At 54.9% G+C, this 24,360-nt stretch overlaps 1 protein-coding gene and 1 long non-coding RNA gene across 3 annotated transcripts; one reads left to right on the plus strand and one right to left on the minus strand.

The window, feature by feature from the left end:
* Positions 1-7,334: 7,334 nt before the first annotated feature.
* Positions 7,335-13,050, minus strand: TLX1 (T cell leukemia homeobox 1). Of its 2 annotated transcripts, none has more exons than XM_033129746.1 (3): positions 12,201-13,050; positions 9,930-10,167; positions 7,335-7,594 (listed from the first exon to the last, which is right to left on the minus strand). In XM_033129746.1, the coding sequence occupies exons 1-3, from the start codon at positions 12,769-12,771 to the stop codon at positions 7,372-7,374; spliced, it is 1,032 nt and encodes a 343-aa protein (XP_032985637.1). In that variant the 5' UTR covers positions 12,772-13,050; the 3' UTR covers positions 7,335-7,371. The 2 variants fall into 2 exon arrangements, with proteins under 2 accessions (XP_032985637.1, XP_032985638.1); XM_033129747.1 differs by having other exon boundaries at positions 9,930-10,131; positions 12,201-13,030.
* A 195-nt stretch (positions 13,051-13,245) lies between these two features.
* LOC117035756 (uncharacterized) lies at positions 13,246-23,781 on the plus strand. Its single transcript, XR_004425266.1, has 3 exons — positions 13,246-13,575; positions 16,753-16,903; positions 22,154-23,781. It is a non-coding gene; the product is annotated as an uncharacterized LOC117035756 (long non-coding RNA).
* The last annotated feature ends 579 nt before the right edge of the window (positions 23,782-24,360 follow it).

Here is a 24,360-nt window from a genome sequence, read left to right on the forward strand (position 1 = left end):
CTAAATACACAATAAGCCTCCTTTTGAAGTTCTGTGGAGGGAAAGCTCCCAGAGAGGAGAGCAGCCACTCAACTTTCCCCAGGAAATCCAGGATCTGGAAATGAGGTGGGGAGAGCAGATTCCCTTGCAGTTCGTATCAACCACCCCCTACAGCTCCACCCCACCTGGTGCGTGGACAAACCAGGTCTAGCCACCCTGGGGCGCCAAGCACCTTACCTGGAACACCTGTGTAGAGCCAAGTGCTTTTGCCTGCGTTATCTCCTTAATCCCTTCCGTAATCCGGGGAAGGACTGGCCCTATAACTTGGGCAATGAAAGTTGAATAAAATAACTGTAATGAAAATAACTTTAATCAAATTTAATTAACTTGCCGGAGGTTAGGAAACACAGAAGCCAAGCTCAAAACTTAGTCTGCTGTCCAAAGCCACCCCAGCATCCTCCTGGGAGTGAAAGAGGGTTTTGGAAAGAGAGACAGGTGCAAAAGGAGAGGGAATGGCGTTTTGAAGAGGCCACGAAGGTAACAGGGAAGGAGCAGGACAGGAGAGCCCAGGGAGTAGTGAGGTCTGTGGCATGCTAGAGAATGAATTATCAGAAACATATCAAAAGGAGTATTGATTGTGTCTGTATCTTTTCTTTTCTGTAAATAAAATGGAAAAATACTCTAGGGCAAAGAAAACAAGACTGCAGGGCATATTTGGCAAGTTTGAGAACCCAGGATTAGCTCTCAGACATAGGGTGGAGTTTAAGACCTTGATTCTCAAACTGGCATTAACACCACAGGAAGCTTGTTGTTCTCAATCTGGACTCTCAGGCCCTACCCCAAATTTAATGAGTGAGAATCTGCATTTTAACAAGATCCCCAAGCGCTTCTTCCACACCTTAAAGTTTAAGACCATTTCAGGGGCATTTACATATAAATGAGTATATCTTACGTTGTATATAAAAGAGTCTCCCTAGGACACCTCCCTTACCCCCACCTCTACGACTGTGGAAGTGGGGAGACTGGATGGCCGAGCTCTCTTTTCTTTTCATATTCTGATCGATTCTTACAGCCTAAAAGGTCAACAAAAACTCCTGCTAACTCTCCACCCTTCGGGCTGTACCCTCCTAACCCACCTCAACGCACCCCTCATTCTCCAGTGCACGGCAGCCTCCCCAGCTACCGTCTTTGCACAGAGCAGATGGAAAAGATTTTCCTTCCTGGTTCTCCATCCCTTTGTCTAATAAAGTGTGATTCATTGCTTCTATTTTTAACTTTCTGCTTGTTTGAGTCCTCCCATTTTGCCAACCCAGAAGAGGGAAGGGGAGGAGTGGAAGCGCACAGAACGCCCTTCCATCCCAGAAGGAGGCAAAGCCCAGGCTGGGAGGGCCAGAGGGTGGCCGCTAGATAGGTGTGGAGGAGGAGGGGGTCTCATTGGCCTGACGGTGCTTCGGAGATAGTCTTGGATAGTCAATCAAAGCCTGAAGGGTCCCAGTGGACTGGGTGGCTTGGAAGCATTATTTTCCCCCAGAGTCCTAGGGGGCAAACTCCCAGCACACCTCTGAGCTAAGAGCTCTCTCCACAAAAAGGCTGGTAGGGTCTCACCTCCAGCCCAAATCCATCCCTCCCAGAGACGTTGGTTCTAGGGTTAGACCGTGAATTAAAATGCTGGCCCCCACTTATTATCAGCCACGCGCTCTTAGGCAAATTGCTTAACCGCCCTGGACTTCAATTTTCCTGGTCTATAAAGTGGGATGAAAATACCACTTACGTCATAGGGTGGTTGTTAGAAACGTATTACTACTTTTAAACTAGTGCAGTGCCTGGAACACAGAAAGCGCTCAATAATGCCACTTATTAATATTATTTATCGTTATTATTTTCCACTCAGGCTGGAAGCAGCCACCCCTGCTATCCCAAGTGTCCCTCAGACCCCAAGTTCCCAGGGCCGGGGCTAGAGGCGCTTCCCCCCACGCAGCCTCTAGAGGGCGCCCGGAACCCACTTGTCCTGCGTTTCTGCGTTGAAGCCTCAGGTCCCGCTCCCACTGTGGGCGGTGGCTGAGTCGCCGCCGCCGCCTCCAGCTTTTGAATTTGCGACTCCTCCCTCAGGAGCCAAAAATATGTGGGTACTGGGACCATAGGGCGGAAAACGTGAGGGAGCAGGAGCAGTTCCCACCAAGCCTCCCCTTTAGGGCAGCGCACAACACTGGGGGCCTCGCATCCCCACGCCCTCCACCACCTTCTAGCATACACAAGGATACCGGATTTCCGTAGGCTTCGGGAAGGCAGCGGCGGCCACTGGACTTTCTGGGCCTTGTTGGGGTCCTGGCCAGAATCTAGGGAGGCGCGTGGCCCCAAAGCCCAGTCTCAGGCTCATGGGGTGTGTGGCCGCCGGAGCTGCAGGGCTAGAAGCTAAGGCGAGGGCCTGGGAAATCCCCACCCCTAGGCCGACTAGCAGTCGAGTTAGACCCTCCTCCCTCCGAGCTGGGGGCAGAGGAGAGAGGAAAGGAAGGAGGGATACCCAAGACGGGGTGGCCTGGTGTAACCGCCCCTAGGAGCTTGGTGGGGCCCTGAGGAGCTGAGCTTGTGAGAGTAGCTGCTAACGCCAGCAGTGGAGATTGTGTATGTGTGTGTGTGTGTGTGTGTGTGTAGCACCACACACCTGTAGCTCCCCTTGAGTAACATGGCACACCCCATGCATAGCTGGAGGAGGTACGTGAGGCTGTACACAGTGCAGGTTGTGAATGAGAGGGTATGAGTTTGTACCCACCCCTCAACACAACATGGATACCCGTCACTCCCTGCACTCATCCCTATCCCTCCCCCCCCATGGAACACACTATCTTCTGAGTATGCTCTGAGCTCCTTGGAAAATGCAGACTGGCTCCAGCCCTCCCGCTTGCTCAGTCTGTTTCTATTGAACTCCCTGGGATAAGGAATCCAGGCGTGGGTGCAGGCGAGTGGTGCCACCCGCCCCCCTGGGACGACTTTGGGCAGTGGATTCGTGCCATTTGGAAAAAGCCCAGGCAGCTCCTGTTAGTTGCCCAGGCAGCGGCTTGGCCAGAGGGGCTCCAAACTGGGAGCTGGTTAGAGAGAGCCTAAGAGGGGGATTGCCGTTTTGGAGCAGGACTCTGGGGCTGCGTGGGAGTGAGAAGTGTGTGAAGGTGGGTGTGAGGGGAGCAGGAGGAGCAGAACATGAGGGAGGGTGTTTCCTCCCACATCTAGCCCGAGGGGCCCTTGGGGCGGCGGGGGCCACAGCTTCCTCCCCCTCCCACCACCATAGCTTGGCCTCCGATTCCCAGCTGCTCCAGCTCCTCAAGCAGAGAGGGAGGTACCTGCTTAGTCGTCTCATACACCTGGAACCTACTTTGTCACTCACACCACAAACAGGATGCCCATCTCAGTCCTGAGCTTAGAACAAACCCCACACCTGCCACCACGGTGGGGCCCTCGCAAGGCAATGCTCAGGCCATGCCCACACAACCCCCAAGCACAGATCAGGCCACACAAAGCTTCTATTATAGTTAACAGGTTGAGCCAGATTCTCTGTGTGCCACCCAAGGCACAACACGGCGTCTGGGACCCCAGTCCTGCACGAGTTTCTGGGCCCTGCAGGCCACTGCCCACTGAGTGACCTCGCTGGCTGTTCGGGGCTCACTCATCCGGGAAGTGCAGTCGGCTCACTCAAGCCAAGGAAGAAAAGCCAAGGCCTGCCCTTCTACCCAGGCAGGTTCGTTAATTCCTCTTCTTTCTCCTCACCTCTACGTACAATTATTCGGATAATTAGTCCCTTTTCTATTTTCGAACAGAGACCGACCATTTCTAGCAGGCACGGTGGCAGGCGGGGAGTTGTGAGCTTTCTGCTGTGACCCTCGCAGTTGCCTCCCCTCCGGGCCTCCGCCCCACGCGGGACTGAATGTGTAGGGCCCCGCAGCAAGCCTGGCCTTTCCCGGCTGCAGCGGCCCTCGGCCGACGCGGGATTTGCCGAGATTCGGTCCCAACGAATTCTGGGCGGAGAGAGGGAAGTCTTGCGTGGTCCCTTAGCGCCAAGAGCCTCAGTGCCCTGGGAAGTCTGGTACCCGTGGGACTCCTCGCCCGAGGGCTTGGGCGCGTGGGAGTGGCCCCGAAGAGCGCGCGACCCGGGCCTCCAGCGAGCGCAGGGAGCAGGCACGTGGAATCGGGTAGGACATCAGGGTAGCCTGGTGGCCACCCGCAGTGGGCGCCAGAGCCGGGGAAAGTGCTCGCGATCCCGGGATGTGGGGGTGCCACTTCCCCGCGAGTCCCAGACAAGCTGGACAGGAACCGAAAGCTGCGGGACTGAGCAGGCATTCGCCGGCGCGTGCAGGAGTGTGAGCCCTAGCTGTTTGTGAAGATGGGGAAGTAGGAAATATTTGGGGGGAGGGGTGCGTTATGCCTAATTTTGCTTGCGTTTGTCTTGCAAGAGGGGTCGAGGGGTTGGCGGTGAAGAGCCCGGACTTCAGAGCCGGTTTAGGGGTTTGTGTTTGGGCCGGGCAGCTACTCCCGGTTCCTACCTCAGCTCCTCAGCTGGACAGTGTTCGCCAGAAAATATCCAGGAGCCTTCGGAGCACAGCCGCTTCTCCAAGGGGTTCCAGGAACTGGGAGATGGGAGGGAGGCCCCAGTCTCCCCTGAAGTCCTGAGACTCTGGAATGCTGGGCTGGGGGTGGGGGGGACACTGAAGGTGAGCCTTAACGCCCGCAAATAGATACCTTACCTTATGAAGAGTGAGGGCCGGGAGGCTCCAGTCCCCGCGGGAGGGAAGGGGACAGCCGCAGGCAGGAGGAGACGAATTCTGCGATTCCAGGAAGCCATTTCTGGATTTCACTCAGCCCGGCACTGGGCGCTGCAGCCACTGCAGGCTGGAGACCCACTGCAGACTTGGCGTTGGGACCAGAACCTTCTCCCCAAGACCAATAACACGCAGCCTGACAGGGCCTGGCTTTGGTACCCCTTGGGCCTGGGGGATGGGAGCAGGGGACCAGCCTATGAGCTTTGGACCCAGAATTCTCTCTTTCAGAGGTCGGGCTCCAAGGGAACCACTGTTGAGGAATGGAGGAGCACTGCCCATTCCCCACACAGTCAAATTTCTCTTTGGGCCTCCTTCCTGTGCTTTGTTTCCATTTTATAGGGCAGGTCCAGGATGGAGCCTGGGCAGGGGTGAGGACAGTGACTCTGCTGGTTTCCGTGGTCCCCCTCCCTCAGTCCCATTGCACACACAAAGCCCCCAATACCACTCACTTCTAGTTTCTAGCCACAAAGTTCTCTCACTCTCCTAACCCAAAGAAGAGTCTCCTATCTCCCCACTCTGCCGCCCCAGGATGGCATGTTCCCCAGACCCTCCACCATCTAGCTTCTTCCACAAAAGCAGCCCCGAGTCAGTTTTGTGCAGCTGAGATTGGTCTACTATATGCAGGGTGGACTTGTCTGGAGGATTGTGCACTGTGGCTGCTGTCCTGGGCAGAGTGGTCTGGGGCCTCCCTGAAGGTCCCTAAGAAGTGATTTTATTCAGATCCCACCTAGGGAAGGGTAGTGCTCGCTCTGCGAAGTCCCGCTTAGAGCACCACACAGGATCCTGGCCCCCTTACTGACTCAGTGTGCCCCAGTCTCTGCAGCTTCCTGGGCAGGGGCCTAGAACCCCAGAACTCCTAGCAGGTGTTGGTACCCCGACACTATATCTGCATACCCCACCTTGGACCCCCAGCACCATGTACACCACCAGTGCACAATTACACCCACTCACACACTCCCCACAGGGACAGTCACCCACAATGATCCACACTCCCCACTAATTCACTTCCCCAATTACATACTGTCACACACAAGTATATACAGTAAAATACACATCTCATGCATGGTTACATCTCATACACAATTACATGCATACATTTACAGATGATACACAATGCCATTCATACATTTAACACAAAAACAGATTCACAAGGAGAAACTAATATGCAGTCTCATAAACATTAACACACGATTCATTCACAATCACAAATACAGGTCAGTGATCACACAATTATCCAAAAAACACAGCCCCATTTACACATGGTTACACACATACCACTACAAGTTCGAGTGCATAATGATAGTTTCGATTTGTAACTTAAGCAGAAACAAGCACTTACACACAATAATTGCAAACATAATTACATACTTAAACACTATTACAACCATTCATTATCAGTAACATCCTGATTGCCACACTATCACAAACACACAATGCACACACACAACTCTCACACGCAAAAGACATTATATCTCCTCTCAAGCACTAGCTGTCCCAGGAGAGCCTGGCTCTCTCTCCTTTCCTCAGCTCTGCCCTCTCTCTGTTTGTCCCCTTCCTTCCTCTCTCCAGAACCCTCAGGTCCTGGCCCCCAGATGTCCCTCAAGCTCAGGCACCGGTGACTAACCCAGCAGCACCAGCTCATACCAAACAGAAGTAGCAGCAAGGTGCTGGGCTCAGCAAGGAGTAGGCAGCCCTGACTCCGGATCCGGAGGGTTTTATTATTTTTTCACATAAATTACACAAGCACTTTATAAAATGGTTACACAGAAAACACCTTATAAGTGCATAACTTAAACCCCTCCCCCCTATGAACAGGATCTGGAGAAATAGGCTAAGTTTGTATGAAAACCTGCCTGTGCGTACCTCGGTGCAGCTAGGATGCATGATGGCCTGGTAGGCCAAGTGACGCTGTTGTGGCTGCTGTGTGTGGGATGGTGTATCACAGTGTGGCCGTGGCCTTGTGTTTGTGAGAAGTGCCATGCTGTTCAGAATGAGTCTGGGTCACCCCTGGCCTATACCTGATAGTGAGGGTCAAGGGTGAGAAGGCTACACCCTGTGGATGCATGACACTCTGCCATAGGTCCCCTGTGTGTGACTCTGGGGTGACACCAAGAGGGTGAGGGAAATTGCTTCTGTGTGGGCTTATGGGTGTCTGTGTGGGATAGGAGTGGGATACAGAGAGAGGGTTCAAATGACAGCCCATGCTGTCCTCTGGGGAACCCAGAAGCTCTTCTTCCCCCCACCTCCCCTGCCTCTCGTTTCCATGTGAAAAATCAGAATAAAATAAAATAGACGCAAACTGAGAGGACTCTGAATAGTTCCAGCAGGCTCAGGACCGCATGGACATCTGGGAGGAAATCGCGGGTCCCTGTTCTCCGCTCTCTTTTCTTCTTTTCCGCATAAGAGAGAACAGTTTCGGTGAGCACGCGCGCGCGCGCGCGCGCGGGCCCCTGCGGAGGGGCTCGGCGTTCCCCTCCCTGGTGCAGTCTGAGGCGGGAGGGGTAGGAGAGAGTCCTGGCTCTCGGGCCTCTCCTAGGCTGGGCGACTCCTAGGCTGGGCCCCGGGCCTCTCGCGGTGGGCAGGCTCACTCGCAGGCCGACGCCACCGACGTGACGCTGGTGATCTTGGTGGAGTCGTCAGACCATGGCTGCAGGTTCTGCAGGGCGAAGAGTGAAGAATTGTGCACGCAGAGCGGGTCGGCGGGCAGCGGCTGTGCCAGGCTCTTCTGGAAGGCCTCTTGCTGCAGCTGCAGGAGGATGCGGTTCGCCTGCTGCCTCTCGGCTTCACGCTCCTCCGCCGTCTGCCGCCTGCACGGAGGACAAGCCGTTATCCACTCTTCTGGTGCCCTCCCAGGAGATAGCCTGAGCGAGCACTGCTCGGCTTGGCAGCGCCCAACTCCAGCTTGGGCCCCTCTAACGCATTTCCCTATCTTGAAGTTCCTGACGCCAACAAAGACTGGAAACCCGAAAAGTACGTCGAGCGAGCTATCCTGGGGAAGCTGTGGGTAACTGCTAGGCCCAAGCAGCTGGGGCACCCACACCCCCACCAGCTTCGGAGGGCGCAGCCAAGGGTAAGACGGTGTCTCGCCTCTCCCCAGCCGAGGAAGACCAGGGGCCGCCGTCCTCAGCCTGAGGGGCCTCACCCTCCCCATGAATCCAGGACAGAGGCAAGAGTCAGTGGATAAGAGCTGTCCCACCGGACCTCTCTTCTCCCCGTTCTCTCTGAGAACGTCTCCCAGGCCTCTGACCTCGTGTGCCAAGGTCTGTGTCCAGCCGAGACTCCCGCCCGACCAGTCGGCTTCCTCCGAGGCGGTCCAGGGAGGCGATGACTCACTGATTCCTTTTAATGCCTCCCCTCCACCCCGTCAACTGAGATCAAACGTCTGTCTCTAAGGTGAACAGACCTAATGGGAGTCCCCGGGGCCTCCAGAAGCAATTTGTAGGCGATCGATGAAGCCGCGCGAAGCCGGCGAGGGCCTCTCCCAGCGGCGGATTCCGGCCTCCTTCCTGCCGCCCCTTTTTGCTTTTCGCTCTGTGTGTCTCTCTGGCTCTCTTCTTTCTCTTTCCTACACTTTTAACTGCCGGTTCTCTTTCTTTGGGCTTTGTATTTTTATCTCTTGTTTTTCTTTCACCCCTACCGCTTTGGTTGCCTCAGAATTAAGGGAATGTGTTTGAAATGAAAATGGAGGATTTCGTCATCCATCGCTTTCCTTTATTATACATAAGACTTCGTAAGGCTGTGGGTTTTTCTTTTCTCCCTGGGGTGAGGTATCTATCTTTGCCCCCTCCCCTTTGTGCTTCAGTTTCTCTCAGCCTGCCACTGTTTTCTCTGTTCCCTACCTCCAGGGTTGGGGCGGGGGAAGGGCGCGGGGGGGTGGGGGGGAAGCTTGCCCGGCTCCGTCCCCTCCCCTAGGCTGCAGCTCTGGGTGGGCCTTGGGAACACCAGTGTCCCCCTCCCCCGTACCCAGCTAGCCCTTGCTCCCTTTTTAGCTTTCCAGAGGTCTGAAGTCGGTCCCCCACCCCCATCCCAGTGGCAGGAATGTGGGGAGGAGAGAGCAACAAACTCGAGGGGCAGTGGCTTCCTTTGTGGCCACGACGGCGGAATCCCGGGCAGATTCCTCGCGTTCATTCAGAAAAAGAGGAAACTCCAATTCCTTCCTCCTGCTCCAGGCCCGCCCGGCCCGGCGCCGCCACCTTCGCCCAGACTCTCTTGCGCTCCCCCCTAAGGCCTGAGCTAGTGAGAAACTCCTGGAGGACGTGGAACTACGCGGGCCAAATGTACCGGAGGGTGCATGGGTCCAAGAGGGCGCAGCAGAGAAAGCGCCGGTGTGTGCGGGGAAATAAGATTGCCTAGGAGTGAGTGGGACACATTGTGTATGTAAGGGGGGAGGAGGGAGGGAGACAGGGGGAGAGAGAGACAGAGAGACAGAGAGAGAGAGACTCTCTCTCTGTCTCTCTCTCTCTCTCTGTCTCTCTCTCCCCCTTACACACACACACACACACACACACACACACACACACACACACACAAACATCTGCTCCTAATTGATCCCGGGTTCTGTGGGACCCTCGAAAACCCCGCCGCAGCAGGCGCGGATTGATTTTCCCCTTCCAGGGTGTAGAACCCTCTGCGTAAAAGCCGGTCGTCTCGAGAGCAGGGAATCAGCAGAGCCCAGGCTGCCGGTCTGGGGCCCCAGACGCTCTGCCGGGAGCCCGGCTGGGGCGCAGAAACAGAATGCAGGCCATTCTGTTTCCAAGCTCCGGGATAGAGGAAGCATCTCTGTAAGCGCGAGTTTGCGCAAACCAAAAGCCCCGCAGGACTCACTGATTCAGGAAGCCCGGACAGCATAGACTGCTCTAACCGGGTATTTCCCCCAGCAGCGGCGAAGACCAGCCGCATTTGCGCCGGCAGAGTGTGCGGGCCAGAAAGCCAGGAAGCCTCTGGTGAAAGACAGCTGGGGCTCTCCAGCCCCATTTCGGTCATCGGCCTCTCTTGCCTCCCGCTGCCCGCGAGCCTAGCTGGAGCGGCCGGCTTCCCCGAACCTATCGGAAACCCGGAGCAGAGGCAGTGTGAGCGCTGGTAGAGGCCCGGAACCCAGAGCGACCCGAGACTGCACCGCCCGCGCCCGCCCTGCGCGCTCACCTCCACTTCGTCCGCCGGTTCTGGAACCAGGTTTTGACCTGCGCGTCAGTCATTTTGAGCGCCTTGGCCAGGGCGGCGCGTTCGGCTGAGGCCAGGTACTTCTGGCGGTGGAAGCGCTTCTCCAGCTCGCAGATCTGCAGGCGTGTGAAGGACGTGCGCGGCTTCTTCTTCTTGGGGGGTGTCCGGTTCTGATAGGGGTGACCTATACGGCGTGTTACAGTGAAGGGTGAGAGGGCCACTGGAGCGGGAGACAGACAGACGGCAGAGGCAAGCGGCAGAGCGTCAGGAGGTGTCCCAGGCCCGGACACCCCGCGAATCAGCGAGCGCAGCGGCTAGACGCCCTGAGCAGGGCCTTGATCCTCCCGTCAGCCCTCAGGTCCAAGCCCTGGCAGAAAACAGCCTCCTGCAGCCAGGTCACGGCCAGTCACCACGGAGGCCTACCTAGCCCTGGGCTCCCACGTGCCCAACTAGACACAGCTGCAGTCGCTTCCCCCGTCTCCTTGAGGGACATGTCTGAGGCGAACTAAAGATCGCAGTCCCCCCACCCTCAGCTTCAGGCCTCCAGCCTCAGAGAAGTTGCCCAACAGTAAGAGGCCATGCTTGGTCAATACCCTGGACCCTATGTCCTGACCAGAGCCTCCATCACACAGCAACATACACAGACTCATTACATACAACAGGGGCACATTATAGACCTATACACCCAAAGAAGCCGGTACATAGGTACAGGCACACAGGCAAACGCACACAGAACACAGGGGAACACAAGGTGACACAAAACAACAGCCTTACACTCACTCTCTCAGGACCTTCTTCAGGCTGAAGCAAGATTAGAATGGGCTGGGGTCCCCTAAGTAGGCCCTGTGTGGAGTACCTTTCACAAGATATCCAGGACCAGTGGGCCCCAGGCTGGGGTTTCCAATTGAGCCCTTCAAGACTGGCCTGGGCTGGGGCGGGGGAGTAGGCACCAGGCCCTGACTCATCAGGCCCAAGAGGACTTGTGTTGAGGCATTGGGGCTCCTTAAATACAGGGCCCTTCCTGGAGGCCCAAAATGGAATGGCTTTTCTGCCTCTGTGCACCCCACCCCAAACTTCTGCCACAGACCCAGAGTCCCAGCCAAGGTTCCAAGGCTGGAACAGGAGCAGAGGGCCTGGGGCGCCTTGGGGCCTCCTAGCCTAGGGTCCAGCTCTAAGCTGCCCATCGCCCTTTAACAGTTGGGCCCTGGATCCCAAGCCCCACGGGAGTCCCATGTCTCGGCAGCGGCCTGTGCCTGCTGCCTCTTCTCTCTAAGGCCCGACAGGGAACCCAGACTCAACTCATGGCTGCTTCTCAGCGGGCGTGGGGGCCTGGCCCGGCGGGAGGATCATGCTCTTGGACCCAGGGAACGCTAAGGGCAGCGGGAAGTGAGGCCAGGGAAAGGGGCCACCGCAGGAGCTAGAGCTGAACGCCAGGAGCGGAAGCAGTAGCGGAGGGAGCTGGGGCAAACGGAGGAAAGCGCGGAGTAGGCAGCGGAGAGGGCGGCAGCCGGAGCCGCCGAGTGCGTAATCGTCCCAGGAATTGTCCTTTGGTGGCTAATCGATCGTGGGCCTCGCCGGTGCGTTATTCACGCCCGAGGGCCGTGTGTTGGGGGAGGAAGCCGAGCCCGGACAGAACGAAAATGAAGCGGGAGGCTCAGCCTCAACGCTGCCACCGACCTGGACGAAGCCCGCAGTCCAGGCCCACCAGCTCTGTTGCTGTACTCGGGCTGGTGGCCTCTGCCCGCCTGGCAGCGCAACAGACACTGGACCTTGGTGTGTATGTGGGGGTGGGGGGGACGAGCGGTGGGCAACCCGTTCTTATCTTGCGTCTGATTCTGGGGCTTGCCGCCTGGCCAGAAAACATCGGCCCGGACGGAAGAAACAGTTTGTTCACTTCGCGCCCCTTCCTCCGAGATTCCCGAGCCCCAAGTGCCGGCGGAAGGGAGTCCCGAAGCTACACTCCCCTTCCCTCCGCCTGATCGGGCCTCGGGACTCCGAGAGCGGATCAGGGAGCGCTCCTCAGAGCAGAGGTCCTGCGAGAGAGAAGCAGAGGGGCCCCGCGGCTGGGAGAACTCTTCCCGCGTGGCAACTCCACGAGCATAGAAAGGTGGCGGGCGGCTGAACTTGGGGGAAGCGCCAAGAGGAGCTGGGCGACCTGGCGCGCAAAGGGGGCTGCAGGGAGCCACTGGGCCGGGGAGGGGTAGCGCAGAGCCCGGGCCGCGGCCAGGCGGGGCGCGCGCGGGCCGGACTCACCTGTGAATCTGTCCTTTGTGTATCTGCGGTTACTTTCCATCCAGGGGAAGGTAAGGCCGGTGAGGTTGTTGACTCCCGGCACAGCAGGCACGGAGGGCACGGTGGGCAAGCCGGTAGCCAGAGGCTGGGGGTGGGCCACCGCTCCCGCTAGCGGCCTGTGCGCGGGCACTCGGATCACCCCCGCAGCGCTCAGAGCCCCTCCGCCGCCGCTGCCTCCGCCGCCGCCGCCGGGACCGGGGCCGCCCGCCAAGGCCATGTTCACGTTGTAGGAGCCAGCCAGCGGGGCCATACTGCAGGCGCTACCGCCGCCTCCCGCCGGGCCACCAGGACCGCTCGGGCCACCAGCGCCGTAGGCCCCCGCGCCGCCTGCCCCGGCCCCGGCCACTGGTCCCCCGCCGCCGTAAGCGTAGGCGCCTCCGACCAAACAGCCAAGGCCGTATTCTCCGTCCTGGAGGCGTGAGTTGGGCCCCATGCAGCCGCCTTGGTCCGGGCTGTTGAGGATCTGGTCGATACCGAAGCTGATGGGCTCCGCGTGGCCCGGGTGGAGATGGTGCGGACCCAGGTGCTCCATGCTGGCCCCCGGCCCCGGCCCCGGCCCCGCGGGGCGGGGGGCCTGGGCGGCGGCGCTCGCTGTTCTTGGCTCTGGGGGCAGCGCACCGGGGCGCGAAGGCGGCAGCGCGGCTCCTAGCTGCGTGGAGACTTGGAGGCGAAGTGCGCAGAAGGGCTAAAGTAGGGGGGAGGGGAAGCAGAGAGGGGGCGCCGTATTCTACCCTTCTCTGGCTGCTCCTTCACCACTCAGGCTGCTCGCTAGCTGTTGACTCTGGGACATCAATCACCGGGCGAAAAAGCCCGGTGCGAGCTAGCCTCGCAGTTTCGGCCGGGTCTCTCCATTGGCTGTGCGCGGAGAGGAGCGGGGTGAATGACAGCGCGGGGGAGGGGCGCAGAAGAGGAGCGGGAGGCCGGGAGCCCAGGCAGATGCCAGAGCCAGAGACAGAAGGACGGAGACCGAGGCTCAGAGAAGTAGTTCAGGAAGAGGGGAACCAGAGACTTAAAAGGAGAAAGAAAAAGAAAAAGAACAGGAGGCGGCCATTCCCTGAGACCGATAGACAGATGGAGCCCAGGAGATGGAGGTCACAGCCCTCTTCCCAGCCAGGCAGGAGCCGCCCACTCATTTTGAATTGGACCAAAGGGGTCCAGCCCACTGGCCTCAGGGGAAGAGGTGTCCCTGCACTACAGGAGAATCTCCCCAAGGGCTCAGCCTGGAAACACCTGTCCATCAACCAGAGGATTTACACCAAACTTCAAATCCAGCTTGTTAAAAAGTAGAGGACTGTCAACTCCCCAGGTATGGAGCCCAGGCCCCTGAGGCAGGAAGGTGAGTTCAGGCTTGTCCTTCTTTAAAACATGGGCTTTATGAACAACTGGCTATAAGTTGGGGGGGGGAAATCAACAACCTCCAACTCAGCTGTTTAGAGAAACTAAGGAAGGGAAGACGTCTAAAAAGGCAGGCACAAGACAAGGGAGTTGGCTTGGGACTTGCTGCCAGAGTGCCCATGCCTCAAGATACTCTTTTCCTTTAAAATAAACAGATGTTTCAAGAAGCAATTCCCACAGTACGTGAATGAATTCAATCAGATTGCTTTCACCTAGCAACTAGCCCAGGACTGGCTATTCCAAGCAAGAAACCTTTGGACTGGTGAAGGGAAGGAGTTATTTTCTTTTGGAATCTTGGGAGGCAGGCCTAGGGGCTTAAGGCAGTGGGGGCTGGGGGATGGTGAGACCAAGATGAGGGAAATGCATCCTGGACAAATTTAGGCCTTTTCAAAGTTTTGCCTGTGGCTGACTGGCTTAAAGCCCAGGAGAGAAGGAGGAAACTCCCTTTTTCTGTTTCCTCTCTTTCTCCTCTTCAGTATGGAAAGGTCCTCTCTCTCTCAGGAGCCAAGCTCTGGGAAGGGCACACGTTGGATCACTTGGGATCTATTTCTGGTCTATTCCAGATTCAACAGGCCTTCAGAGAAGGGCTGTTTCTATCAGACAAGATGCTAGAATGCAAAGGTGCACATTCTACTTACCAAATCTTATTGCAGTGTAATATTTGCTTTGGCCAAAGTATTGGTTCCTTCCACTTGAAGAGATCTCCTTGGAGGCAGGAATGGCTTACTCATCTCTATTCCCTCCTGTGGTGTATAGCCCCAATCCACAAAATAGACTCTTCTTGAGTGAATAATACATGAATGTCTTTATTCAACAAATTTATGTGAGTACCTACTATGTGTCAGGCATGGTTCTTGGCATTGAGAAAACAGCAGTGAACAAAACAAAGTTCCCGCTTTCATGGAACTGACATTCCATAGAGGGGGTCAGACAATAAACAAAGAAGGAAATAAAATAAGCCAGATGTTAATACGTGTTATGGAAAACACTATAAACTCTACATCAACTCTTTAAGATGAGTATTACCCCTAATTTACAGATGCAAAGAAACCAAACTTCAGAGAGGCTAAGTGGCTTGATCAAGACAGAGGAGCTGAATTGGACTTGCTTTTATGGGTTACCCGGAAACCTGACTGCTGGTTGGAAGGGCATCTCTATGGGGAAAAAATTGTCTGGGCTTCAGGCAGGTAGACAAAGGCCTACTCAGTACAAAGCCGGATGTGGTGTTGTTTGTAAACACTAAGCAGAAACATGAGGAGAGCTCCATTGGGTGGGTAGTACCCACCCAATATGGGTACTACACCTCTACCCAGGAGGTTCCATAACTTTCTATGGAAGTTGTTTGAACCTGAATGTGTCTCTTTCCTGCCTCTTCTCTTGAGGGAACTAGAGATAGACATAAATGTTTCATTGAGAAACTACTATGTGCCTGACAGCACACCACACTGATCTCACTGAAGACTCACAACAACCTTGTGAAGTTAATAGAAACATCTCCATTGTTTAATAATTAAGAGAACAAAATGAATGTTCACAACTATACTATTCATAATGGCCAAAAAGTGGGAACAACTCAAATGTCCATCATTTGATGAATGGATAAATAAAATGTGGTATAGTCATACAATTGAATATTATTCAGCCATAAAAAGGAAGTCCTGGTTCATACTACAACATGGAAGAACCTAGAAAACATTATTCAAAGTGAAAGAAGCCAAGCACAAAAGGCCACATATTTTATGATTCCATTTATGTGAACCATCCAGAATAGGCAAATCCATAAAAGCGGAAAGTAGATTAGTGGTTGCCCAAAGCTAGAGGGGAGAGGGGTGAGAAGTGACTGACTGCACATGGATACAAAGTTTCCATTTCAAGTGATGAAAATATTTTGGAATTAGATAGTGGTGATGGTTGCACAACTGAATATACTAAAAATCACTGAGTTGTATGATTTAAATGGCTGAAATTACAGTATGTGAATTACATCTCATTAAACAAAAACTGAGACTTGGTAAGATGAACAAAGTTGCCAAAGTTCCACAGACAGAAAATAATTGAGCTGGGATCCCAAAATCTGAACTACTTTCCCTGTAGAGGGTGAAAACTATGGGGAGAGGCCCTTCAGCATCCTTTGAGGCTGGGTCCCAGTTGCCTTGCTCTGCCTTGCTCCTTTCAGTCAAGAAGTCACATTTGTGTCTAATCACAGTTCTGTATGCTGCAATTAAAACCCTATCTTTCTAAGTTATCCTCAGAACAATTTCTCTTTGTCACACTGACCAATGCAGAAAATCCTGAATGTTCCTAACAGCCCTCCTTTCCTCCCTTCCTCCTCCAGATGCATCTTTCCAGCTCCTATGGCTTTCCAATCCTGCCTGTTCCACCCTGTGGACATCTGCTTCACTCAGCTCTTGAACTCCTCAGCTCTGGCGCTAGTTGTCCAGGGTACCTGGGAGGAGAACTAAACCTTGCTGGTCCAGTCTAAGTTTAGCAGAGGTGACAGCTGCCTAGGGACCCACTAAGGCTGTCAGGATGCTCTACTCATCAAATCCAGCAACTCAGGGCCATCCTGCCTTTCTCCTGCCCTCACTGCTGTCTGCCTGACTGATCTCTTCTGGACTTCCCACCCACCTCTCCTGCTTATCAGAAGCAACTTTTATCCCAATCCATTTCTGAACTGCTGGCTTCCCCCCAGTCGGGGCTCTTTGAGTCTAGCTTGACCTTGGCCTTTGTCTTCCAATGGGATCGTGGCTGAGGGCAGGGTTACCCTCTTAGTCCCTTCTATGCCCAGGAAGATGAGACAAGAGGTCCAGGATACTTTGGGTTCTGGCCCCCGCTTCTCCCCAAAGCAGTGCTACCTGAGCACAGTGCTGCAGGTTGGAAAGTTTTCTGAAATGGGGAGGGAGACTCACACAGAGCTTATATTTGGTGCAGTTTTTGTGTTTCCACAGTGCTTTTCCATGCCTTGCAGAGTAGCCCTGTTAGAAAAGAGGAGAGGAGGTAAAGGAGGAGAAGGCAGGATTCACAAAGCATCAGTTATGTCCTAGGCATCTTCAGTCATACTTATTATCTCATCCTCCAATCATCCTGTGATGTGACTTTTGTTGTCTCCATTTTACAGATGAGAAAACTGAGACACTGAAAGCTGGAAAGAGACAGAGACTGGACTCCAATGGTGCTTTTCTGACTCTATTCATTACAAGCTGCTTCCTCAACACCAAACTTGGCAGATGAGGTCCTTGCCTTGCAGGAGTATCTTTGCACATGTCTAGGTGAGTTCCAGCCCTGAGGCCACCTGGTAACATCCCCTCTCCCAGTGCCACCCAATCCCCGCCCCCCTTGCCTACAGAATAAAGAAGTGCCTCCAATTAAAAGAGGAGCAGCTGGGTCTGAGGCTGAGGCTGGGGTAGGAGAAAAGGGAGGGCTCAGCCACCCGGGAGGCCGTTTTGGATCCCACACAGCTCCCTCTCTCCTCTGGGAGAGAACCCTGGGCCAGGGGTTGTCCTTTAGCTTAGGGGTGTGTGTGATAACTTAATTACTTTCCGTTTGTGGGACTGTGTGTCCATAAGGGGAAAGCTGGATATGGAAGTGTGCGTGACAGGGAGGGTTGTTGTGCAGATATACTGGGCTTGTTTTTAAGGGATAATTTTAAAAATTTACCCAGCTATGTGTTTACCCAAATATGTACTGAGTGTCCATTATACGTCAGTGTTAGGCTGTTGGGACACAAGTGCAACCAAAATGCATGTCTGTAAGAATCCTGGGGAAGAGGAAGGGAGTCGGAGTTATTGTTACAACTGGATTTGTCAATGTAAGGATACGTGTGTCAGTGAGAACGCAAGAATGTGTTTTCTGTAACAGGATCAGTGTGTATCTCTACAACTGTCCCTCTGTAATGGACACATACGATGGTGTCCCTCAGCTACTGTGTGCAAGTGTGAATGGAATAATGATGTGTGCTGCGGATGGTGTATGTATCTGTGGGAGGGGTGTTTTATTCTCCAGTGTAGTTGTCAGGGAAATGGCCTTATGTGGGCCTGTGGGTGTGGGAAAGGGGGCTAGGGTATGCCCAATAGGTATTTAGCAGGGAAAGGGTGAATCAGGCTGAGAGATATGTAAGGGGACATATAACATGAAGCAGTCCATGGTGGGACCATTGAGGTCAGATTCCCAACACCAAAGTGCACCTTCTGCCTCAGGAAAGACAGCAGAATGTTCCTGTTCTGTGGAGGACGCCTGCACAGCAGGTGACTTAGGGGCGTAGAGACCCAGTACAGGGCACCCCACCTTCCCAGAACCCTGGGGGTAGGGGTAGGGGTTGTCTCCAGAAGATTAAGTTGGGAAGGAAAGAGTGAGCAGGTCAGGCTGGTTCCAGCCATGTGACTCAGTGATTCTTTAGGGCTGGGGGAGGAAGGCAGGGGTTGTATAGGGCCAGCCCCAGGTGTCCCCAACCCAATCCTTCTAGTAAGAGGAACCAAGGAACTCTCCAGCAGGCACACATTTCCTATCAGTGGAGGGACCCCAGTGGGTAGAAGGAGACAGACCTTCCTTGATACAGAACATACCTTAGTGTCACCTGGTTTAGGGGCCAGCACCTCTCTCCTCCATCCCCACCCCCCTACCTCAAAGCCTTCTTTAGCAAGGGAGTCTTATGTTTGGCCCTCCTTTCTAAGGCTCCCCTCTCAGTTTCTGACTGAAAGGAAGCTGTTGGCCCCATCACCCCATGGCACTGACCAACTCCCTCCCAAGGGAGGGCCAAAGACCCTCAGGTCCCACCATCCAGCATTAGTGCCCTTGACAGGATGTACCCTTTGATTCTAGGTCTCCTCTCAGGATGCCAGAATGGAGGAAAGCGTAGGGCAGAGGGTGTGTGGAGAGAAGGTTCAGGGCAAGACAGACCCCCCACACACACCCTGTTATCCCCTCACAGCTCCTGGAGGGCTCCCTGAGCGTCGCCCAGGAGGGCACCAAGTTGGGCCTCCCACCAGTGGATCCTAGTAGAGCAGCTCCGCTTAAGACCCAGGGCACCGGGGACAAGGTCCAGCTTCCCATCCTTAGCCTCTACCTTCGGCTCTACTCCGCGGCCAGTTGGGTCTGGGCCTGTCGGAGGAATTTTGGATGGCAGAGGGCACCCCAGGTAGCCACACCCAGAGCGGGGGAGGGAGGGGGACGAGAGAGCGCTAGCCCACCTCGCGCCTGGCCTCCGAGGGCCACCGCCGTCTTCCAGGATCTATCCTACGGTCTGAGACGAGGGAGCGAGGGGCTGGCCGACACCCTTCGTGACCCACCTCTGCGGCTGTGCGCGTTCTCCCACTACCGCCTCCAGGAAAGCCAGAATGAGCGATCTTTCTGGCGGCGCCAAGATCTTGCAGTGCCCTTATCTATCCATTTCTCGCTTCCATTCCTTGCCCCCAAGAAGCATAGATTTGACCTCAGAGGAAGGGCAGATGGAGACCCAAAGGAAAGATGGGAGTCCCGAAACCCGGACTCCCAGCGGTCCTCCATCCGAGCTGTGGAGGGGAAGGCTGAGGTGGAGATCTCGCGGTCTCCGGCCACCTTGGCATGGACCAATCTCGTTGTTTGGGGGGCACGAGAGGCGTGTCAGAAGCTGCGGGCCCCCGCTGAGCCACGGCCGCTGTTCTGGGAACGGATAACCTGACCGGCTGGGGCGCCGCCGCGGGTTAAGAGGGCCTGGCCGCCTGGCGAGCCTGGTGGATTCGGGAAGTGTCGGGAAGTGCCGTCGAGTTTGAAATGAACCGTCCAAGCTTCTTCTCCATCAGGAAAGCAAGGGGTGGAGTGGGGGAGGGGGACGAATTCGGTCTGGGAGACCCAGCTGCTGCGGGGCTGCTGCCGGTAGTCGTGGTGGTGGGGTGACAGTGTTCCATATCCAACTTGACTGCACAGGGACTCCTGTCTATACACAAATGGTTGTGCACAGATCCACGGGATACCCGAGGCTTCCCCGGTAGAATGCCGGAGCAGCTACAACACCCTCTCACAACAGCTCCCAGACCCACACTCACATTGCACACAAAACGCAGTCCCCACGGACACCCAAAGCCTCCTGCACACATGCACACACAGGTGCCACAGACACACCCAGCCGCACTCACATCCCCTCGGCACAGAGGCAAAACAAAACAAAACAAAACCTTCACACACACAGCCTACAGGTCACACTGCACAGGTACACACCGACTCTAGGAACCTGCTGGTCCACCCCTCCCACGGCCCCTCCTGCCCCCTCCCTTCACACTCTGGCGGCCACACTGGGCGTACAAGGAGCCACACAGTTTCCCAACTTTTTTGGGGAGGCCAAGGTTGCTTTCTCTCAGAGGGGGGTGGGGCGGACAGAGCCGCAGGTGCCAGAAGTGGAGGGTGCCGAAGGGTGAGGAACTGTATCCATATGCATGGGCTCAGAGCACAAAGAGCAGCTGCCTGAAGCTCAGCCCCCGCGGGCCCAGAGCTGTGCAGAGATGGAGGCGGCCCAGCTAATTGAATTAGGCTGGCCGGGCCCTGCCACCGGCACGCCACCCGTGTCCCCTCTGCCACCAGTCCCCAGGCGCTGCAGGCGCTCATTGGGTGCTGAGGGATGGATTGAGGGAAGGAGGCACCACCGCCTGAGCCCCTGCCCGGGGCGGCCTCCTCCCCACCCCCCAATAATCCCATTGTCCCGTAGACTACGTGTGGTACTGTGTACCAAGGATCCCCAACCGGACTGTGACGCTATGATTGATGGCACAGCAGCAAAGGAGCTGATATGGCCCTCCTCCACCCACTCTTCTCCCTGGTTCTCAGCTGCTTCTGATTTGGGTACCCCTTCCCTGCCAGGGAAGTGGGGTGTGAGGAGGAGAGAGGTGAACCATTGCTGGGAATTGAACTGTCTGGATGCCTCAGTGAGGGAGACGTGTTCCACGTGGGCCGACAGAGTGCAGCCTGCGTGAGAGTGGGGCGAAGGGGTGGGTTGGACTTTGCCTGACTTCAGAGTGTGCAAAAGCTTTGAGAAATGTAAGCTCCTGTGCAGTGAGTGCTGTGTGTGTGTGTGTGTGTGTGTGTGTGTGTGTGTCTGTGTGTGTGTAGGGGAGGTGTCCTAGAGACTGAGCCAGGGGGATCCCAGGAGTGCGGAAAAGGGCCACCACCCTGGGCACCTAGGGCTGCTGCGGGCTTTAGGGACCATCCAGTCGCTGGCACTGCTGCTGAGACCCTGCCCCAGCCAGAACAGCCCCCCCACCTGCTGCTGCCCTCCACTGCTGTCTGCTGAGTGTTGCCAAACCACTTAGGATACATGGTGAAGTGAGGTCCCCTAGAAATCCAACTGGGGGTGGAGCAATCCAAAGCTGGCAGCCTTGTGCCCTCCAGAAGGGCTCAGTGCATTGGGCAGGGACTACACCTTTGGGAGGAGTAACGCCAAGGGGAAATCGTAGCTGCCGCCTCCAAAACCCTTTGCCCTGCTGCCCAAGGCTCCTGAGATGGAGTGGGGGTGGGTGTGGGTGGCAATAATCTGGGGGTAGGCCTGACAGGCCACCCAGAGACGCTAGGCACAAAGGAGCACTGGGCTCTCTTGCAGGCTGGGGGCCAGGCCTCTGCAGCCTGCACCGTGTTTCCCGGGACTTTTACTGCATCACCGAGATGAGCAGTGACATCCCCCTCTTCCCTTTCATAAATATTGCATCTTCCCAATGCAATTACAGGAGACGGAGCGGCATGAACATTTACTAAATAAGATTATGGGGTAATGCTAATGCAGTTTATGTCTGCGCTCTGACACCAGACAAACTCCCTATTAATAACCTCTCAATGAGGCGGGAAGCTCAGAACGCAGAGCCTGGGGCTGCCCAGGCCACACACTCGGGAAGAATGGCCACAGCATGGCTGCCCTGAATTCCAGGGCTCCATCAGCCTGTGTCCTCTCCTGGGCTGCCAGGGCCACCCTCTTCTCTGGGCCTCTTGGCTTGGAGCTCCCCTTCTCCAGAGGCAGCCTCGCTAGCTACCCGCCTCTAAGCTGGGGAGCCTCATTCACACCCTCACTTCTTTCTTTTAACTTCTTTTTGTGCAACACTTTGGTCCCAGCTCATGCTCTGCCCCTCTCTTCAAAATCCACACTGCTGGAGGGACCCAGTTCTCCTCCCTTAAAGGGCATGCAGGGCACGTAGACCGTCCCTGGCTTAGAAACTGCTCACCGTTGCCTATAGAGAAATCGAAACCCTTTATCCTACCATTCCAGGCCCACAACTGACTTTCTGCTTCATCAGTAGTACCCTCCCCCAGTCTCTGGCTACCATTAGCCTTTTTGTGTCAACTGAGATAACATACTCTCACACTTGCAACCAAGTCTTGGGTGCAATGCTCTGACAACACCCATGTCCCCACCACAAAAAAAGAAAAGAAACAGAAAATTCCTACTCCTACTTCAAAACCCAGCTCAAATTTCTGCGTCCCCAACATTCTCCAGGCATAATTCACGAGTCCCTCAGGTGGCCAATAGCACACAGTTCTAAAAATTGCCTTTTTTGTTGTTATAGATTTGGAGTCACAGAGACATGGATTGGAGTCCCAGCCACACTGCTTTACAAATGTGAATTAACAGATCGATTGACTTCTCTGGCCCTTGCTTTTTTCATTGATAAAACATGCACAGTGGACTCTGCCTTCTATTTCATCAAGCCATTGTCAGAATCGACATAAAGATGAAACAATGTAAACGTTTCCTAATTCAGTGGATGTATCTGCTTTACCGTCTTTCTTATTGCATTAACATTTATGTAACATGTTTGTCATCCCTGCAGGTCTGGGAGTCCTTGAAACCGAATGTAGTCCAGCCCTGCTCATGTTCTCAGAGCTCCTCAGACATATAGATGCCCTTTTCCTTGCGTCCCTAACTTCCCTCCTCTTGAGGGTCCCACTGAGAGGACAAGGCTAAGGCAGTAGAGATAAGTTCTGGAGAAATAGGATATGGATGCAACCGAAAACTGTAGCTAGGATTTCAAGGTCAAGAGAGCCAGCCCCCTGCCTCAGGCCTCACTGGTGCTGGCTGGTCATTAACACAGCTCTGGGTTCTTCTTGGCCTTCAAATGAAAAGACATTTCATGCCCAAGGACCACAGTAATGAGGAACCAGGGAGGGGCTGGGCAGCCTGCAGCCTCAGCAAAAGCTTCCGCTCCTCAGAGGCCTACCCTCCTTCCTCCCCCCTCCTCCATCCCTCTGAAGTCAGCGAAAAGTTTGAACAGCTTCTGGAAGAACGAGGTTCGGTTCGTTTGTCTTTGGAGCAGCCAGAGGGGTGAGGGACACTGGCAAGGCCTCTGCTCCCACCTCTCTACAAAGGCCAAACCATCTTTACGTCAGAGAGGTCATAGGGCCTGTGGGGACAGGGCCTGGAAGATGGGGGCGTGGGGGCGATGCTTTACCATCCTTTACCTTCGTCTCCAGCCCTCTTTCCCTTCAAACTGGGGCTCTACCTGGTCAGGCCAGCACTACCAACTGCAACCTGCCATTCCTGCCCTGGGCTACAAGTGACTTTGCTGAATGCTGCAGACCTGTCTGAATCTGTCTGGGGCATTGCAGACTTACGACGACATCCCTTCACGTATTTACGAAGCATTAGGCTTGATGCTCTTTTCTCTTTTCTCTTTCTCTCCACCCTACCTCACCTGTTCGGTCTCCCTCCTGAGTGCTCTTGGAAACCTTCTTAACCAGCCCTTTTGCCCAACTTGTACAGTGTGCGCACACAAACACATACGCCAGCTCACAGGTACATGCAGACCCTCACCCTCAAAAACACATGTAAAACTCCTGAACATAGTACCTCAGTCTGTCCTCGAGGTCCTGAGTCCCCCTCTGCAGACATGCAGCTGCGCTGTCTCCCACTGAAAAACGTGCACCCAGAGAAGCACAACCACACAGGTTGACATGTTCATACAGAAGGACGCACAAACACAAATACACAACCAATCAAATGCCAAGCCAGTTTCTGAAGTTGATGCTGCCATCGAATCTTCCAGAGATTGTCAGGGATCAGAGAAATGCCTTCTTTTATCCTTGGCGGGAATTCTGTGTACAGAGCGTAATATATGCTCAGGGTATTTGGGGCTCCTACAATTGTATGACAGGATTGGGAAAAACCACTCCCCAGAAGGTACCTGAGCTCTGAGTCATCTGAGAGGACCTGAAGTAGTAGGAGGAGCGTAAATCTGAGCGGGGGCGGGGGGGGGGGGGAGGGGGGGGTGTGTTCTGTTTATTGGAACCAGAACCCGCCCATCATCTGTACTCAGTAAACCAGATGAAGCTCCTAAGGCAGGAAGTAGGAACCAGTGCGCAGGCACCAGAGGGGTGTGGACTTTGAAACAGGAAAGGAAGGAGCTATTTGGGCCTCTCTCAGGGAGTGGCTCTCAGTTCCAAAAAGCACAAGGTAAAGATGGCACTTTGCTTAGGGCTGGCTCCTTGGGCTCTGGTGAAGCCAGGCCTGGCAGTGACCAGGAGGAGCAGAGGAGCTGTACCAGAAAGGGTTTGTTTCCACCTCAGTGTGTTTCAGGAAAACCAATTAGGGCAAAGAGAAACACTAGGGTAAAAGGTGGAGTTTTGGGGGCAAGAGAGGGGCCAAGAATAATGGAAAGACCAAAGGCACTGATGTTTAAACAGGATTCAAATTTTCCCTCTGCCACTCTAACACAGCTGTGTAATCTTGGACAACACACTTAACCTCTCTGATCCTCAGTTTGCTCTTTTACAAAAT

This window comes from Rhinolophus ferrumequinum, chromosome 16 (genome assembly GCF_004115265.2).
Source record: "Rhinolophus ferrumequinum isolate MPI-CBG mRhiFer1 chromosome 16, mRhiFer1_v1.p, whole genome shotgun sequence".
Classification (NCBI taxonomy): Eukaryota; Metazoa; Chordata; class Mammalia; order Chiroptera; family Rhinolophidae; genus Rhinolophus; species Rhinolophus ferrumequinum.

What these genes read in the sequence shown, in the direction of transcription:
- TLX1 (XM_033129746.1), bottom strand. Translation starts at nt 12,771, where the DNA reads ATGGAGCACCTGGGTCCGCACCATCTCCACCCGGGCCACGCGGAGCCC. An exon ending in CACAAAGGACAGATTCACAG is followed by an intron (nt 10,168 to 12,200) that starts GTGAGTCCGGCC and finishes CTCCCGCTCCAG; the next exon opens with TGGCCCTCTCACCCTTCACT. An exon ending in AACCGGCGGACGAAGTGGAG is followed by an intron (nt 7,595 to 9,929) that starts GTGAGCGCGCAG and finishes TCCTCCGTGCAG; the next exon opens with GCGGCAGACGGCGGAGGAGC.